The 17,510-nt window shown below is 38.6% G+C and overlaps 3 protein-coding genes across 3 annotated transcripts; all 3 read left to right on the top strand.

Annotated features, from left to right (window-relative positions):
• The first annotated feature begins 922 nt into the window (after window positions 1–922).
• On the top strand, window positions 923–5,908 carry LOC145974146 (innexin inx2-like). The gene is made up of 5 exons (XM_083103978.1): window positions 923–1,143; window positions 1,359–1,510; window positions 3,243–3,485; window positions 3,880–4,175; window positions 5,545–5,908. Exons 1-5 carry the CDS (start codon window positions 963–965, stop codon window positions 5,765–5,767), a joined length of 1,095 nt encoding a protein of 364 aa, XP_082960104.1. The 5' UTR covers window positions 923–962; the 3' UTR covers window positions 5,768–5,908.
• A 209-nt stretch (window positions 5,909–6,117) lies between these two features.
• Window positions 6,118–9,434, top strand: LOC145974145 (tubulin beta-4B chain). The gene is made up of 5 exons (XM_083103977.1): window positions 6,118–6,505; window positions 6,738–7,202; window positions 7,654–7,958; window positions 8,122–8,419; window positions 8,704–9,434. The coding sequence occupies exons 1-5, from the start codon at window positions 6,449–6,451 to the stop codon at window positions 8,920–8,922; spliced, it is 1,344 nt and encodes a 447-aa protein (XP_082960103.1). The 5' UTR covers window positions 6,118–6,448; the 3' UTR covers window positions 8,923–9,434.
• Window positions 9,435–14,559: 5,125 nt separating this feature from the next.
• LOC145974144 (uncharacterized) lies at window positions 14,560–17,101 on the top strand. The gene is made up of 3 exons (XM_083103976.1): window positions 14,560–14,663; window positions 15,906–16,088; window positions 16,658–17,101. The coding sequence occupies exons 1-3, from the start codon at window positions 14,652–14,654 to the stop codon at window positions 16,961–16,963; spliced, it is 501 nt and encodes a 166-aa protein (XP_082960102.1). The 5' UTR covers window positions 14,560–14,651; the 3' UTR covers window positions 16,964–17,101.
• Window positions 17,102–17,510: the final 409 nt, after the last annotated feature.

Here is a 17,510-nt window from a genome sequence, read left to right as displayed (position 1 = left end):
TGGTGTCATTAGTTTGACCTTGAATAGTTGCTTCAAGGTCACGTAAAGGTCACCTTCAATTTTTTAAATGAAACCCCTTACTTTCTATTGCATATTCTTGTAGCTTATTTCGAGAGCTTTCCAAAACACTATAATTAAGTACCTTTTCGTTAAGTACTTTTTGAGTTATGAGACTAGAAATAATTTCTTAATTTTACATAAACCGTAAAATATCTTGTAAAATATTCATTTTTCGATTATCTTACCTTAATACTTTTATGTAGAAAATAATGAGAGGAATCAATTGGTGTAAAGAAAACACATAGTTGTTTTTAAGAAAAAATATGGAATTGTTAATTGCAAATTACATATTTTTTCTTCAAAACAACTATGTGTTTTCTTTACACCAATTGATTCCTCTCATTATTTTGTACGTAAAAGTAAGGTAAGATAATAGAAAAATGAATATTTTACAAGATATTTTACGGTTTATGTAAAATTAAGAAATTATTTCAAGCCTCATAACTCAAAAAGTACTTAACGAAAAGGTACTTAATTATAGTGTTATGGAAAGCTCTCGAGATAAGCTACAAGAATATGCAATGACAAATAGTAGGTTCCATTTAAGAAATTGAAGGTGACCTTCATGTGACCTTCAAATAACTCTTCAAGGTCAAACCAATGGTACCATCTTATGTCCCCCTCGAAACCGTACAACTTTTGTCTGAAACATCTTTTTCTAAAATTAAAAATAAGAAAGTTATTTGGGGTGGGACATTAAAATGGGACACCCTGTATAATTTTATTTTCTCCTTTTTTACATATTTTCGATTCATGCGCCTCAGTCAGTATTTATAGCGGTAAGCTCCTCGAAATGATTCTAGAGAAACCGCAAACATTTCTTTCGTAATACGCTCGTTGCAATTTTCTCTATTGTGCTTTGTTTCGCGGCACTCGAGACAAAAGAACAAGCGATAATAACCATGCTGGACCTCTTTGCACCTATTAAATGCCTCCTGCAAGAAGAATCCGTTCGTGTTGACAATGTAGTCTTCAGGCTGCACTCGCGTTTCACCGTCCTCCTGCTGCTCGTTTGCACCGTTCTCGTAACTGCCAAGCAGTACATCGGCGAACCGATTTCTTGCTTAACCGATGGTTCAATCGGTACGAATTCTGCTAACCTTTGGAGAAAGCATATACATTTAAAATTTCAAAATACATTTTAAAAATTTGACTTTTTTTCTTTACAAGAAGAATGCAAAGATACAGATGTACCGTATGCTCGAAAATCATTTTTCAAATATCTATCTCGAATCGTTTTATATCATTGCGTCAGTCGGAATTACTTCTTATCAATAATAGATATCTCTTCCCAACAGACAAAGATCCTGTAAATGCGTATTGCTGGATCTATAGCACGTTTACGGTATCCCGACACCTGAAGGGTGTCCCTGGACGAGGTGTAGCGAGCGCTGGCGTAGGACAGGCCCTTCCAGATGACGAAGCCCGTCATCATCGATATTATCAGTGGGTCAGTCGAATTTAGAACACATAATATGGATGGAGAGATAATATATACATAAATATAAATATAGATTATCGATAAATAAGTCTATTAATAGAAGATTAAAGGTTCTATACATATCAAAAACTAGACGTATGTCGACAAATTATCAATATTAAAGCTGTCACATGTATCTCTCTCTCTCTCTTTTCTCTCCAGCGCGATTTAAAAATATTTACATCAGTTTTACAAAATTTTTTCAAAATTTTTTAAATGTCTTTGAAAGCTATTAAATGACTGATTTTAAGTTTTGATCTTTTAAATCAAATATAATAGATTTTATTCTATTTTTAATGGAAAGAATTAGTTTAAAAAAACACTAAATTGTCAATTTAATAATATTTTGTTAAAATATTCTTTTATTCCTCATATAATACCTACATTATGGATTTCAATTTTTATTTCATCATTCTTATTTTTATTTTTTTTTATCAGCTATAATTTATTTCTTTATATTCCTAATTTAACCTATAAAAAATCCCGAATAAAATTTTATAAATGAAATTAAACATGATAATAAACCTATTTTCAATTTTTGACCCCTCTACTAGAATAAAACTTTCTTTAAATTGATTAAGAAGCCTAATCATCTTTATTTTTCCTTTTCAATTTTGATTAATCCCCTCACGATTTATTATAATATGAAACATTATTTTTAAATTTTTAATTAAAGAATTTCAGATTATTATTAAATGCTCCATATTAAATTTAATTATTTTTATTAGATTATTTTTTTTTTATCCTTATTAATAATATTTTAGGATTATTTCCCTATATCTTTACTGCTTCCAGGCATCTAAGATTTTGTTTATCTTTATCATTATCTATGTGAATCTCAATAATATTATTTGAAGCTAAATTTTGAAAAATTAGAATACCCTGAATTTAATCGAAACACAAAGTCTCTTTATTTGGATACTCTCGAAGCTAAAGGCGCGTTCACAAACGTCTTTATATTCGATATGAAATATCTCTGTAAGATTTCTATCTCTGTTAGACGCTTCTCCGGGTAAAAGATCGACCTCGAAATTCGTCAAAGAGATCCTTAAATTGTTTTTCGATGGGGGCACTCTGAAAAATTGAACGAGCGAGAGAAACGCACACGTGTGCGACCGAATCGGTCGATCACATAAATTTCGAATGCGCACACACATACACGCACATCGACTCGTTTATGTACGCGAGATGCATGATAACGATTGCACTTCATTCCGATGGTCAGGGCTCCTGGCTCTCGGCGCATGCAAACGTATTGCGCGGGCGTGAATGAAATCTGAAAACGTGAAACGCGCGAATGTGAAGGAAACGTCCGGAGGACGGAAGGCGGCAGGAGGAAATGGAAATAGAGATCGCAGATCCGGCGTTATCCCCGTCGCTTTGTATCGCGCGATCTGCATCGTGAATATCGCGAGAAAAGTTTTCTCGAAAAACACACTTATGTCTTTCGAATAAAAGGGGCAAAAATTTTAAATTGGATAAAAATACCTCTTCTCTCTCGCAGAGGAGAAAATCATTCTTCAGGAAAATTCGGTATAGTATAAGAGTGCTCTAACAATCGGTCCTTCTCGATATTCCGGATCTTTTCGTGACGATACGTATCTTTTTTCATCCGCAAGTTTACGTCCGTTCCAAATAAAGCAAGGAAGCTTGACTCGAGATAAAAAACACAGAAGTAAGGATTTTTCTCCATGTTCGATAGGTCTGCTTCGTTCTCGGCTTACAAGCGATCCTTTTTTATATGCCACGCGCTTTATGGGGCATCTGGGAGAGAGGCACCATAGGCCTTCTTTCGCGTGATCTCGCGTCTCCCTTTCTGAGAGATGTCTGGACCGAGGAGAGGAAGCAACAACTCGTCGAGTATTTTACCAAGACGAATCTACACAGTCACAACTTTTATGCTATGCGTTTCTTCGTGTGCGAGTTCTTAAACTTTTTAAATTCGGTAAGTATAAGCTTTTTCAAAGTGTTAGAGACGAAAGACTCGGCGAGGGTGCCTGAGGATTCCCGATCGACCGATTGTGACGTCAGAAGCAGAGAAATTGCGCGAAAATAAAACGCGAATAATTAATTCCTGGATTTCAGGCCTTTTTATATTTTCCCTACAAAATGCGATTAAATTTTGTCATACAAGCCCCGATGTATCGAGCGCAGAAAAATACATTGTTGAAAGCTTTTAACGCATTAAAAAAAATACAACGTCGTATCGCGCAGTTTTTATGATTTAAAAAATGGCAAAAATCAAATTTAACGGATACCGATGACTATATTCTAAAAAAAAAAATGTCACAGGATGCGAAATTGACAGCACTCTCGATAATACTTTTGATTGATAATAGATAGGACAGATATATCTGTTGGACATATTTCTGGAAGGACAGTTTAGACGATACGGACCCTCGGTGAGCGCATTCGTCTCAGAGGAGAATCCTCACGACAGGGTCGATCCTATGGCGCGACTGTTCCCGAAGATGACCAAGTGCACGATTCATACCTTCGGGCCTGCGGGTTCCGTGCAAACTCACGACGCACTGTGCGTGCTGCCATTAAATGTGGTGAACGAGAAGATTTTCGTCGTTCTCTGGTTCTGGCTGGTGTTTCTCGCGGGCATCGGCTGCTTGGCGTTAATTTATAGGTACGTAAGTTTGGTCGACATCTGCGCGGAACACACGGCGTCGGCGATGTGTCACTTCGGATTACGATTCTTGAAATTTATTTTATGCGAACATTAAATCCAAGGAGACCTATTCGCGAGTTTCCCGACGTCGTAATCGCGAATCTTCATATTACGTTTTTAAGAAGAAAACACGATAGGAAATTGTGTATAATTCCTACACTGAGAAAAAAATCTGGTTGCATTAATTAATTAGAATTCTGGTAGATTCAACCAGTACGTCTGTTGGAAAATGGACGAACCAGAATTCTTGTAGGAATTACCAGATGAATATGATTAATTTCTTCCTGTTAAATTTATCAAATTTTCTCGTTAATAATACTACTCACCAGCACCAAGTCGTCTAAAATTTTTTCCATCTAATCTCAAAAGTCTGTTTAATATTCTAATTCCAACAAGATTATTGGATAAAGTCAATTCAGATTAATGAATAAATTATTTTAAATTCACTTTGTTAGAAATTAAATTGATAAACAGTGATACAAGAAGAAGATGCAGCTCAAACACAATCAGAGAGCTAGCGTCCTCTTTCTGGCACTACTGCTTGTAAGAGAAAAAACATATACTTTGGATTTAATGTTAATACTAGTTGTTTATACAGGGTGTCCCAGGTATCTTCCGTCCAAAAAAAAAGGCAGATTCTCTGGTCAATTTAAAAACGATTTTTCCTCAGCGAAAATGTCGAGGGAGATCATTATTTTTTGCATATTCCCAATTTTTGTCATCATGTATCTTTCTAACTTCTAAGCCTTAAATTAAAATTCTATTTAAGTAAACTCTACCTAAAATTAATTAAAGAATGTGACTTTATTAATATTTTATTCCCATAAGCCTTAGTTTGCGAAAAACCCTTTATTTTCAATTGTTTATAACTCGAAAACTATTAGTGCCGCGACATTTTCGCTGAGGAAAAATCGTTTTTAAATTGGCCAGAGAATCTGCCTTTTTTTTGGACGAAAGATACCTGGGACACCCTGTATACATTTCATGGCAAATATTGAATACGAGTTAAGTTAAGAGTGGCTCGCCGCCTAGCGGCAAGCAAAGAAGTTAATGTAACAAGAAATTTTATAGATCCAACATCCAACCAGAAAATACTAACCAAATCCTTATAGTAAAATCTATTAAACATTCTAGTTATAAAAAATCGAGTCTTATCATGATAATTTGAAATTCTTGTTTGATTTAACCAAAATGCCTTCAATCATATACATCTTGTTGGTACAATCAAACGATTTTTCTCAGTGTACTTTTCATACGCGACAGAGAAAAAGTTAAAGCATAAAAATTACAACTATTGTTGGATCGATCGATGTATTCCTTTTTCTAGAATCGTAGTTTTCTCTCAAGCCTGGGCGAGAGTATACCTTCTGCGAGGTGCGGTTCGCGTGCTCGAGAAATCTAAGGCCGAACGTGTCGTACGAGTATTCCACTTCGGTGATTGGTTCTTGTTGCACCAACTCGCACAGAACGTCAATCCCATCGTGTACAGGGAACTGGTTAATGAGATAGCGAGGGCCTTTGCTACCAAGAGTTTTACGGACTTTGTTTAAATCCCTTTGGTCTGATTTAAGTAGTATTACATGGAATTCGATTTATAAAAGTAAAAAAAAAACAATATTCTTGAAATAAACAGATGTAATAGACATTCTGACAAATATCTCGCAATAAAAAATGAGAAATATTTAAGAAAACTGTAATTGTTGATTTCAATAAAGACGATTAAAAATGACTAAAGATAATTAAAAAATCTAGATTTATTAAAGTATTTGAATTAGTGAGATTTTTAATAAGAAGATTTAAGAATGTTCGAATTTCTCGCGACATCCTATATCGAAATCGATGAAGAGGGCGGATGCAGCGCGGGTGTGAGTCTTTTGTTCATCAGCGGCACATTCAATTGTCCCCTGAAACAGAAGCGGAACCGAGACACGCTCCTCTCGTCGTGTATCCATGGGAACGCGAGTTACACCTCAGTCAAATTACCCGAGTTACGATTCTTAGGGTTAGGGATTTTGTCGGAATTCTAACGAATCTTGTCGCGTCGAAGATCTCTCTCGCGCTTTATCTCCCAGTTCTCGCGTTCTCGCGTCGCATCGTATCACATACCGGATTATATACCACGAGCATCCGCATTTCCAAGGTAACGGAAACAGACGACGACTGGTCTTGATTTCGGACTTTTCGTAGCCAAGGGGAGATTTCGCAAAGTCAAAGCTATAAACGAGGCAAACATGCGCGAGATAGCACATCTCCAGGCCGGCCAATGCGGCAATCAGATTGGAGCCAAGGTACGTTTCGATCCTTTAATAAGAGTAACTGACATATTACAGTTCAACATGTAAATGCCACTCAAATGTTTCTAAATGAATACATTACAATCTAACAAGATATGATCAGAGATGAAAATGTATTGTCCAAAATCGGAGAGGACGACCTGTCAGTGTGAATTTTCAATTGTATATAATATTAAAAAAATTTCAAATCAAAGGGGACATTTTTTATTCTTACTGATAATTCCAGTTTTGGGAGGTGATTTCGGACGAGCACGGGATCGATCCCACGGGCACGTATCACGGCGATTCGGATCTACAGTTGGAGCGGATAAACGTCTATTACAACGAGGCGACAGGCGGCAAGTATGTGCCACGCGCGATCCTGGTCGATTTGGAGCCTGGAACAATGGACGCGGTCCGTTCGGGACCGTTCGGCCAGATATTCCGGCCGGACAACTTTGTTTTCGGTCAGAGCGGCGCCGGCAATAACTGGGCCAAGGGCCATTACACCGAGGGCGCCGAGCTCGTCGACTCCGTCTTGGACGTCGTGCGTAAGGAGGCCGAGAGCTGCGACTGTCTCCAGGGATTCCAGCTTACACACTCGCTAGGGGGCGGCACTGGCGCTGGCATGGGCACCCTGCTCATCTCCAAGATCCGCGAGGAGTATCCAGACAGGATCATGATGACCTTCAGCGTGGTACCTTCGCCGAAGGTATATGTCTATCCTCTTTTTTTCACTTAAATCCGGAATTTTACTCGCACGTCTAGCGTAGTTTTAAAGGAACGGCTTCAGAGCACACCCGAAAATCTATATCTGAGATATCAGTCGATAATATATGGATATTATCGACCGGTATCTCAGATATAGACTTTCGGGAATAGGGTATAAGATTGGGGCTTTGCGGCAAGAGTTACGCTTACGAATTTCCGCGTATCGGGAATCGCCCGAGGACGTATTCCGCGCAGCGCCAAAAGTCTTTCCAAGATACAATAGATGCGAGACAAAGAGAGCCCGTCAGAAAGCAACCTTTTGTCCTTAATAGAACAATACTGCGCGCATACAACGCGTTGCGGCCGCGCACAATGCGATATAGCGCAACCATGAGATGCCTTTTGCGTTCGTATTCTACGTACATATACTGCTACCTCCTTTCGACGCACAGGTATCCGACACCGTGGTCGAGCCCTACAACTGCACCCTCTCGGTGCATCAGCTGGTAGAGAACACGGACGAGTCGTATTGCATAGACAACGAGGCGCTCTACGACATCTGCTTCAGGACCCTTAAACTGACCACGCCGACTTACGGCGATCTCAATCACCTGGTCAGCGCGACTTTGAGCGGCGTCACCACCTGCTTGAGATTTCCCGGCCAACTGAACGCCGATCTGAGGAAACTCGCCGTCAACATGGTCCCCTTCCCGCGACTGCACTTCTTTATCCCCGGCTTCGCCCCTTTGACCTCTAGGTTCCGAATTTATTTTCTCCCAACCAAAACTGATTGAACTAGAGAAACTTAAATTTCAAAGGAAGAGAGTCTAAATCAATAGAAATATTATTAATTAAAAGAAAAATTACTTGCTCAATTTTTTATCTGCTCTTGGTCCTCTAATTCAAGAATGACGTTTCAGAGGTTCGCAACAGTATCGGGCACTCACGGTACCGGAGCTCACTCAACAAATGTTTGACGCCAAGAACATGATGGCCGCGTGCGACCCGCGACACGGTAGATACTTGACGGTGGCCGCGGTGTTTCGCGGTAGAATGTCAATGAAGGAAGTCGACGAGCAAATGCTCAACATCCAAAACAAAAATAGCAGCTACTTTGTCGAATGGATACCTAGCAACGTGAAGACCGCCGTTTGCGATATACCTCCGCGAGGCTTGAAAATGTCCGCGACTTTCATCGGCAATTCCACGGCTATCCAGGTTCGTTTATCAGAGAGCGAAAAATATTTAATCATAAGTTGCTTTCGAAAAAAAAAAAGAAAAACAATTTTTTAATAAAAACTTTAGTTTAATCTGAAATTTATCGATCCAATTTTTTTTAGGATAACTTTTAATCGCGCCTTTTTAAAATGGCGGAATTTTTCATAATTAGAAGGATGAATTTGAGATGCTTGATTTGTATTTTGTCAACGTGTTATTTGAGAAATAAAATCACTCAAAGAGTGATATCATAAAACAATACACCGAAAATTTCCTTCTCGCAGGAATTATTCAAGAGAGTATCGGAGCAATTTACCGCAATGTTCCGGCGCAAAGCGTTTCTGCACTGGTACACCGGCGAGGGTATGGACGACATGGAGTTTACGGAGGCTGAGAGCAACATGAACGATCTCGTGTCCGAGTATCAGCAGTATCAGGAGGCGACCGCCGAGGAAGAGGGCGAGTTCGACGAGGAGGAGGAAGGCGAGGGCGAAGACAAGTGAAGATCTTGTCCCATCTTCGGTAGATGTTTATCGAGTGCTCGCGTACACCTGCTGCTTCCTCTTTCCGCTCCTCTTTATATAGTTATATCGTCGTCCCGGGTGTCCCGTTAGAGTGTAAAATAATATGTAGCCGAGCCAACGTCGGCCGACACCCTTGTTGTTCCATGTCTTTCGCGCGCGTATCCTATCTCGTCGAAGGTACATAAAATAAAAGAAGAAAAAAACCGCGAAAAGGTTCTCTTCCATTTTCCTCGCGTAAGAAGCTCATTTCTCTCGCATCCTCTTAACCGCGTCCACAAAACCACCCACTCGCGTCATTTCAGGGACGCCTGATTCCAGAAGGGGAGGGGTTGGGTTTCGGATTTTAGCCTTGATTTAATGAAAAATTGAAACAATTCTTTCCATGATGTTTTCTACATTTATAAAGCTGCGCGATATTTGCAATCATTGCTTGTTATTCAACGGCGCATTCGTTATATTTCACAATTAAATTAATTTGATCGTCCATTCTACTCCTATTGCATTTTAATTTTCAAATTTATGCGGAATTATTTATGTTAAATGTGTGCTTCGCAATTAACTTTATTAAATGCGATTTACTTGGTCCGCGCGATACGGTCCGTTTAGCCGGCGCTAAAAATCGAGCGATTTATTTCGGGAAACTCCATTCTACGCCCGAGAGCGATTCTTTTACGATCCCGACACCGCGATAACGCGCCATAATAAATCGCGAGGCGCGTGTACCAGAGGCCCGTACATCACCGTTGCCAATGTCGATGTCGTATCTACATCCGACCGTATTCTCGAGGCTCGCTCGAGAATGTTACTGGCAACAATAATTGCACAATCATGCGTAAGCGCACGCTTGGACTCTGCGTTAAAGCCACGCATAATGTCACGCATCCCTGAGCGTCCCGCGAAAAAACAAAGCGCGAGGCTCGTGCTTAGACGCTTAGTCCACAAATCATTCTTCCGTATATTTCGAAAATTAAAGACTTTACTTTCAAAAGAGCCTTAAATTTAATTAAATTGAATTATATAATTCTTTTATTAATTATAATATTAATTAAAATATTAATTATTTTATTAAAAAATAGGGGTAATATTTAAAAGAACTTTCTATGGCTTTGTAATCTCTGATTTTTTGCAGACGTAGATTTTAAGGCGAGATTTAGAAATACATAAGCTTCCAGAGGAGAGTCGCTCGTCCACACCTGCCTACTTATCGCGAGGGCGTTTACGTAACTGAAGCGGTGGAAGCGGGGGTGGGCGGGAAAGTCGGACACTTTGCCGGGCAACCGAGTGGTCCACAATGGAATGAGTAATAATAATAATAATAATGCAGGCGCATTAATAAACTCGGGATTTAGATCACGGCGTTCCAGTTTCCGTCACCGTATTACCCTCGTTATGGCTCCTGCAATTTTGCGTCTCCGCTCGATCTTAATGACCCCGCTTGCAAACGACCATACGTAATTATATATATATATATATATATATATATATATATATATATATATATACAGGGTGTTCCATTTTAATGTCCCACCCCAAATAACTTTCTTATTTTTAATTTTAGAAAAAGATGTTTCAGACAAAAGTTGTATGGTTTCAAGGGGGATATAAGGTGGTGTCATTAGTTTGACCTTGAATAGTTGCTTCAAGGTCACGTAAAGGTCACCTTCAATTTTTTAAATGAAACCCCTTACTTTCTATTGCATATTCTTGTAGCTTATTTCGAGAGCTTTCCAAAACATTATAATTAAGTACCTTTTCGTTAAGTACTTTTTGAGTTATGAGGCTTGAAATAATTTCTTAATTTTACATAAACCGTAAAATATCTTGTAAAATATTCATTTTTCGATTATCTTACCTTAATACTTTTACGTACAAAATAATGAGAGGAATCAATTGGTGTAAAGAAAACACATAGTTGTTTTGAAGAAAAAATATGTAATTTGCAATTAACAATTCCATATTTTTTCTTAAAAATAACTATGTGTTTTCTTTACACCAATTGATTCCTCTCATTATTTTGTACATAAAAGTATTAAGTAAGATAATCGAAAAATGAATATTTTACAAGATATTTTACGGTTTATGTAAAATTAAGAAATTATTTCAAGCCTCATAACTCAAAAAGTACTTAACGAAAAGATACTTAATTAGAGTGTTTTGGAAAGCTCTCGAGATAAGCTACAAGAATGTGCAAAAATATATAGGGTGTTCCATTTAAAAAAATTGAAGTGACCTTCACGTGACCTTCAAATGACTCTTCAAGGTCAAACCAATGGTACCATCTTATGGCCCCTTCGAAACCATACAACTTTTGTCTGAAACATCTTTTTCTAAAATTAAAAATAAGAAAGTTATTTGGGGTGGGACATTAAAATGGGACACCCTGTATATAAGAGAGGAAAAAAAAGAAGAAAAAATTATTCTTCTCGTCATATCGTTCCTCCTATCATTCGACCGAAAAAAAGGCGCGTTTACAACAAGTGTCCACTTATCGTCGACGGAATAAGCAAGAAAGAAGTTATTCGACAACGCTAGGAGTTGAGATACGTTTTCCGATAGGCGAGATAAATAAAAAATGTGCGCCATGCATCACACAAAACGTACAGGATCCACGGGTTAACGGATTCGATTCTTTTCGAGGCTCGTGTACACACATCCTCGTCCGTTGCATTGTACATCGTCGCTCGACTGTGCATCGCTCTCCACTTCGGCTGGCCGTCTTTTAAAAATCGATCGCCCGCGGCCTCCGAGGTGCAAGACAGCAAGCCGTTCGTCTTGCAGCGACATTTTGCGTTTCACGTAAAAGGAATTCGCGTACATATGTGTGTTTATATACATATATACAAACGTTGTAATGTTTTAGCTTACTTGCACTATATATCGCGCCGATATTTATCTTCGTTAGCCCCAATTCGCGATCGAGCAAGGCATGCCTCGCAGGTAGTACACGTAGGGACAGATATCGAGGCGCGTAGCCGAGCTAATCGCATCGTAAGCCATTAGGGTTGAATACAAATGGTCGTGTAACGTGGAAAAAAAGTGAGCGAAAACCTAACCGGTGGAGGATATATAGCACGAATTGAGCGTTCAATTCCAACGTATGCGATTTCTGCGCATTATTTTCGTTTTTATAAAGCTTCTTGTAGTTGGTGTAATTTTTTCACAACTTTTCAGTTTAAGAAATTTCTGCAAATTATTCATAATCCATGTAAAGAAAATTTCATTAAGGCTGACTCCACAAACGGGTCAAAGGATTTATGGATGAAGGCGCGAGCTGCCTGTGAAAGAGAGAGAGAAATCTTTATATATATATATATACAGGGTGGCCCATTTTAATCCATCCAATCGAATATCTCGAAAACCAAGCTCGGGAGAGAAAAATGTTTCAGACAAAAGTTGTTTGGTTTCGAGGGGTCCATAAGATGGTACCATTGGTTTGACCTTGAAGAGTCATTTGAAGGTCACGTGAAGGTCACTTCAATTTTTTTAAATAGAACACCCTATATATTTTTGCACATTCTTGTAGCTTATCTCGAGAGCTTTCCAAAACACTATAATTAAGTACCTTTTCGTTAAGTACTTTTTGAGTTATGAGGCTTTAAATAATTTCTTTTTTACATAAACCGTAAAATATCTTGTAAAATATTCATTTTTCGATTATCTTACCTTAATACTTTTATGTACAAAATAATGAGAGGAATCAATTGGTGTAAAGAAAACACATAATTGTTTCGAAAGAAAAAATGTAATTTGCAATTAACAATTACATTTTTTTTTTCGAAACAATTATGTGTTTTCTTTACACCAATTGATTTCTCTCATTATTTTGTACATAAAAGTATTATGGTAAGGTAATCGAAAAATGAATATTTTACTAGATATTTTACGGTTTATATAAAATTAAGAAATTATTTCAAGCCTCATAACTCAAAAAGTACTTAACGAAAAGGTACTTAATTATAGTGTTTTGGAAAGCTCTCGAGATAAGCTACAAGAATATGCAATGACAAATAGTAGGTTCCATTTAAGAAATTGAAAGTGACCTTCATGTGACCTTCAAATGACTCTTCAAGGTCAAACCAATGATACCATCTTATGACCCCCTCGAAACCAAACAACTTTTGTCTGAAACATTTTTCTCTCCCGGGCTTGGTTTTCGAGATATTCGACTGGATGTATTAAAATGGGCCATCCTGTATATATAAAATTTCCAAGAATAACGTTGCTATTTTAATTTTAAAAGTAACAATCTACGTTGGAAGCGGAAATGAGCAATTTGATGGATATTTCTTATAGGGCAAAAAGTATATGATTTAGCATATTTTATTATAAGAAGGATATCGATATAAAAATGATAAAAGTTGATTACGCGGAATTGTTCCACGTTTGCTTTGTTTACGAGGTGGTGTATACAAGGTGACGTGTGAGCGCGAGCCGCAATGAGGACGAAGATAATCCAGCAAGGCTATAGATGTACGACATTGAATGAAGCGAGTAAGGAAAGAGTACACTGAAAATGTTTATTCAGCGATTAATGAAGTACTCAATCTTTATTTTTTTTTCTTTTTTTACGCGCGCGACCCCTATTATCTCTCCGAGCGCGTGGATTCTATGAATAATTAAATCGTATGTATATATTATATAGTTTAAATTAAAGTGTAGCGTGCTACGCGATGATTCATTTCTCGTCGCGGAAGCAACGCTCGCGTTGACACACCCACTCATTCTCGATCGAGGAAGTATCGAGATCGAGGCGAAGCGATGCATTCATCAAGGAGAGCAAAGATACGAGAATACAGGGCCGAGCTATACACGTGGCACGTGGAAATAAAAATATAAAATATGCGATAATAATATCGCAACGTATATAATAAAAAATGCAAGTTACGTTCTCTTAACCCATAAAAGGAAGGGATAAAAATATATAAAGAGTATATAAAATAAGGTAAATTTATATAACAATGTGCTAATATATAATAAATAGGCAATAAAAAATTGCATCACGGAGCTAATAAAATCAAGGGAAAATTATGACAATGTAAAAGAAGGAGATGGATTCTCTTCGATATCACCGCGTGCCACATTCGATCGGTCGAGGTTCCCATGTTGCTCTGTTCACGCTTCGCGGAGCACAGACAAGATCATAGACGCGCGAATAATTACAGAAAGCGATTGAGGGGGGCCCGATGGGAAGAGAGGAGAATGAAAGAGAGACAAGAGAGAGAGAGAGAGAGAGAGAGAGAAACCTCTCTCTCTCTCCTTTCCTCCCTCGTCTCGCGCTCGTCGGCGCGTATTCAAGGTGGCGTGGACGCGCTTTTTCTCACGATGCGAATCGAACAACCGATACTTTTCATTTTTTTTCCCCGCCCGGCCGATAATAGCTTTGTCCTTCGCGCGAATGACCGCGCAGAGTCCGAGTCATCCGCAAAGGATCTAGGATCTAGGTGAGCGCGTAACGGGGGTCCCGGGGCCCGACCCACCCCACCTCGTCGGCCGGACACCACGTCGTTTACCTAGCTGCCTACCTAGCTACCTACAAATTCGCCTTGCCATTATTGGTAGGGAAAACTTTTTTTCCGCATCCCTCCCCCTTGGATCCCCTTGCACGGGTAAAAACAATCCGCCGGGGATATATAAGCGATCTAGCGGGGTACACGAGATGTGTAGTCAGTCCACAGTACCGACAAAAGATCGCAAGTGCTTAGAGCAACATGTTGAAATTGGTGAGTAAAGTGGTACTTGAGGCGGAAAAGCGCGGAGACTTTTCTCCGGGAAAATGTATAGATATCATCGAGACGCGATATTTTTCCCAGGGAACGCACGACGAATGTCTAGGGGATATTTTAGATATTTTTCTTGGTTTTCTCTTTTCACAAATCTCTTCAATTTTCCTCCTTTCCCCGTTTATATTAAAAGAAAACATCATCGTGGAGAAGAAAATTTGTTGAAAAATATATATTTTGCAAGAATCTACCGACATTTGTATTTCGAAAATAACAATGGGCTCTTTATAATATTGCTTTTATCTAAAGATTAGATTTATCTGAAGCCGTAGAGAGAAAGAGAGAGACTCAACTCGCAATATCGTGAGAAATGCCCGGGCGATCCACGGTAACATTTGCTATGAACTTTACCTGCCGCCGCGGGCGCGATTTTATCACGGTGGAATACGCTCGTTTCATTCATATCGTATGAATAGATACGCGGTTGAAATCACCCTGGATGTGCGTAAATAAAGCCGAAGGCTATGCACAACGACGTGAATTGTTCGCTTAGAAACTTTGCATCTTGTCATTTATAATAATCTAGCACAGAAATTTCTGAAAAGAATTTAATGACGTGTATACATGAAATGTTTCCTCCATTATCGCATATAATTTATTTACGTATGGGATTTTATGCATTTATATTTTTTACACATAGGAGGATTTATAGTTCCAACTATAATTTCAAATGTAATTTTTTAATTATATTTCTTTCTATATGTTATATAAATGTTATATATATGTTACATAAATTGTAGCCTTTTTTTATTTGTCAGTCAGTTATCAGCCTCAGAAAGAAGTTTATTACGCTAAGAAAAAAAATTGTAAACTTGACTAAACATTTTCAATTAATTATTATTCTTTAATTCAAATATTTAAGTATTTAAATTAAATACGCCATGTAAGCTAACATGACATTTATTTAATTTAAATACTTTTTAAATATTTTAATTAAAAAAATAATAATAAATAGAAAATATTTAGTCAAGTTTACAATTTTTTTCTCTCAGTGTACACAAATCTTTTTACTCTTCAGCTTTGTACATGTAATTTTGCGATTGGCATAAAAACGTCTCCTGTTGCACGATGGTATTAAGTTGTACATCAAATCTCGCCCCGAGTTCCCAAAGTCGCGATTTGTGGACCGCCTTAAAACGAATCCAGAGCATTTTTCACCCATGTATCTACGCTTTACCGCAGATCCTTCTTCTCGCCACCGTCGCCTACGCATCCGCCGGTAGTCTCTACTCCGGTTATGGAGGACTCTACGGTTACGGCGGTTACGGCTACGGCGGCTATGGCTTAGGTCATGGAGCGGCGATCGCACCTGCGGTCACATACGCACACGCTCCAGTTGCGACCAGTTACGCCAATACGTACAAGGTAAGCTCCCAAACATTGAACCGCGTAACCGGACGTTACGACACGAGTCGAGGATTATAAGCGTAGCTGTAAAGCGCCGACGATGTGACCAGGAGCCAGAAGAAAATTCGAGTCTTATTCGCTCGTAATTCACGAACGAGCTCTCGCGTAAAATTAAAATACGGTCGAAATAAAATTTTCACACGTATCAGCGCTTTCGCTGCTAATGTATTATTTCATCGGTTAAACATAATTTGAAACGGATGTGATAAAATGATGGGCGATTAAAGTTTAACTTGTAAATTTTTATAAGACTGACTTTTCTTATCTTTACGTCTAAATATGATAATATAAAATATAAAAGCCCATATTCTGAATCCTCTTTTATCGATAAAAGTGCTCCTAAAAGCGGCCTGTAGCCAATCAGAAGGCTTATATGTCACTTTTAGAGGCACTTTTATCGATAAAAGAGGATTCAGAATATGGTCCAAAGTGTTTGAAAATATTTAAAATTTGCAGAAATTTATAAATATAAATTCTAAAATTATATAAAGTACAATAACGGATAAAATGATCGTTTTCTCTCTCAGGTCGCGCTTGCTCCAACTGTCACTAAGCTTGCCGTTGCACCTGCCGTTACCAAAGTGGCGTACGCCGCACCTGCCATCACAAAGGTGGCCTATGCTCCAACTTATTCGGCGCCAGCGGTGAGCTATGGTCATTATGGATACACGATTCCACCATCGGTCACCTACATAAATAGTGGATACGGATACGGTCATGGTCTTGGATATGGTCTTGGTTATGGCTATGGACCCAGTTACGGATACGGCCATGGTTACGGTGGATACGGTGGATACGGTGGATACGGTGGATACGGTGGATACTATCATTGATAGACCTACCAAAGCAATTTTCGTCTTCGAGAGCAACTTTTGTCGTCAAGTGATGGCTGACATCACAGTTGACGAATCGCCACAAACCTTATCATCGGCTATGTATATGACGTTTACAATATATGTTTTCATCTTTTACATTGTCTTGATTTCTTAAGACACGTTCAACAGTGATTAGAATCGCTATGGGATCTAAAAATGGCGCAACGCGTCTTGCCATCTAATCTTTTAGATCAGAGCTGTCCACGTTTTGCACTTTTCGGCCGATTTCCGTGAGTCAACGTCTATCGCCCCCTCCTTACGTCTCGAGACCTTAGCAACGAGCCATCTAACAACCGTAACCAAGACGCGCGGTCTTGGTTACGGTTGTTAGATGGCTCGTTGCTAAGGTCTCGAAACGTAAGGAGGGGGCGATAGACGTTGACTCACGGAAATCGGCCGAAAAGTGCAAAACGTGGACAGCTCTGTTTTACATCGTCCGAAAGATTAAGAAAACAATCTTGCAAACATTTATGTCGTCCAGGTAATTATATTCGATTTAGCCTTG

Source organism: Camponotus vicinus, unplaced genomic scaffold (genome assembly GCF_025532165.1).
Source record: "Camponotus vicinus isolate PSW18456_S1 unplaced genomic scaffold, iyCamVici1.0 SCAF_7, whole genome shotgun sequence".
In the NCBI taxonomy this organism is placed as follows: Eukaryota; Metazoa; Arthropoda; class Insecta; order Hymenoptera; family Formicidae; genus Camponotus; species Camponotus vicinus.
This window is presented reverse-complemented; position numbering and strand designations above follow the sequence as displayed.

What these genes read in the sequence shown, in the direction of transcription:
- LOC145974146 (XM_083103978.1), top strand. Translation starts at nt 963, where the DNA reads ATGCTGGACCTCTTTGCACCTATTAAATGCCTCCTGCAAGAAGAATCC. An exon ending in CTTAACCGATGGTTCAATCG is followed by an intron (nt 1,144 to 1,358) that starts GTACGAATTCTG and finishes TCTTCCCAACAG; the next exon opens with ACAAAGATCCTGTAAATGCG. An exon ending in TGCTTGGCGTTAATTTATAG is followed by an intron (nt 4,176 to 5,544) that starts GTACGTAAGTTT and finishes TCCTTTTTCTAG; the next exon opens with AATCGTAGTTTTCTCTCAAG.
- LOC145974145 (XM_083103977.1), top strand. Translation starts at nt 6,449, where the DNA reads ATGCGCGAGATAGCACATCTCCAGGCCGGCCAATGCGGCAATCAGATT. An exon ending in TTCGCCCCTTTGACCTCTAG is followed by an intron (nt 7,959 to 8,121) that starts GTTCCGAATTTA and finishes ATGACGTTTCAG; the next exon opens with AGGTTCGCAACAGTATCGGG. An exon ending in GCAATTCCACGGCTATCCAG is followed by an intron (nt 8,420 to 8,703) that starts GTTCGTTTATCA and finishes TCCTTCTCGCAG; the next exon opens with GAATTATTCAAGAGAGTATC.
- LOC145974144 (XM_083103976.1), top strand. An exon ending in GTTACGCCAATACGTACAAG is followed by an intron (nt 16,089 to 16,657) that starts GTAAGCTCCCAA and finishes TTTCTCTCTCAG; the next exon opens with GTCGCGCTTGCTCCAACTGT.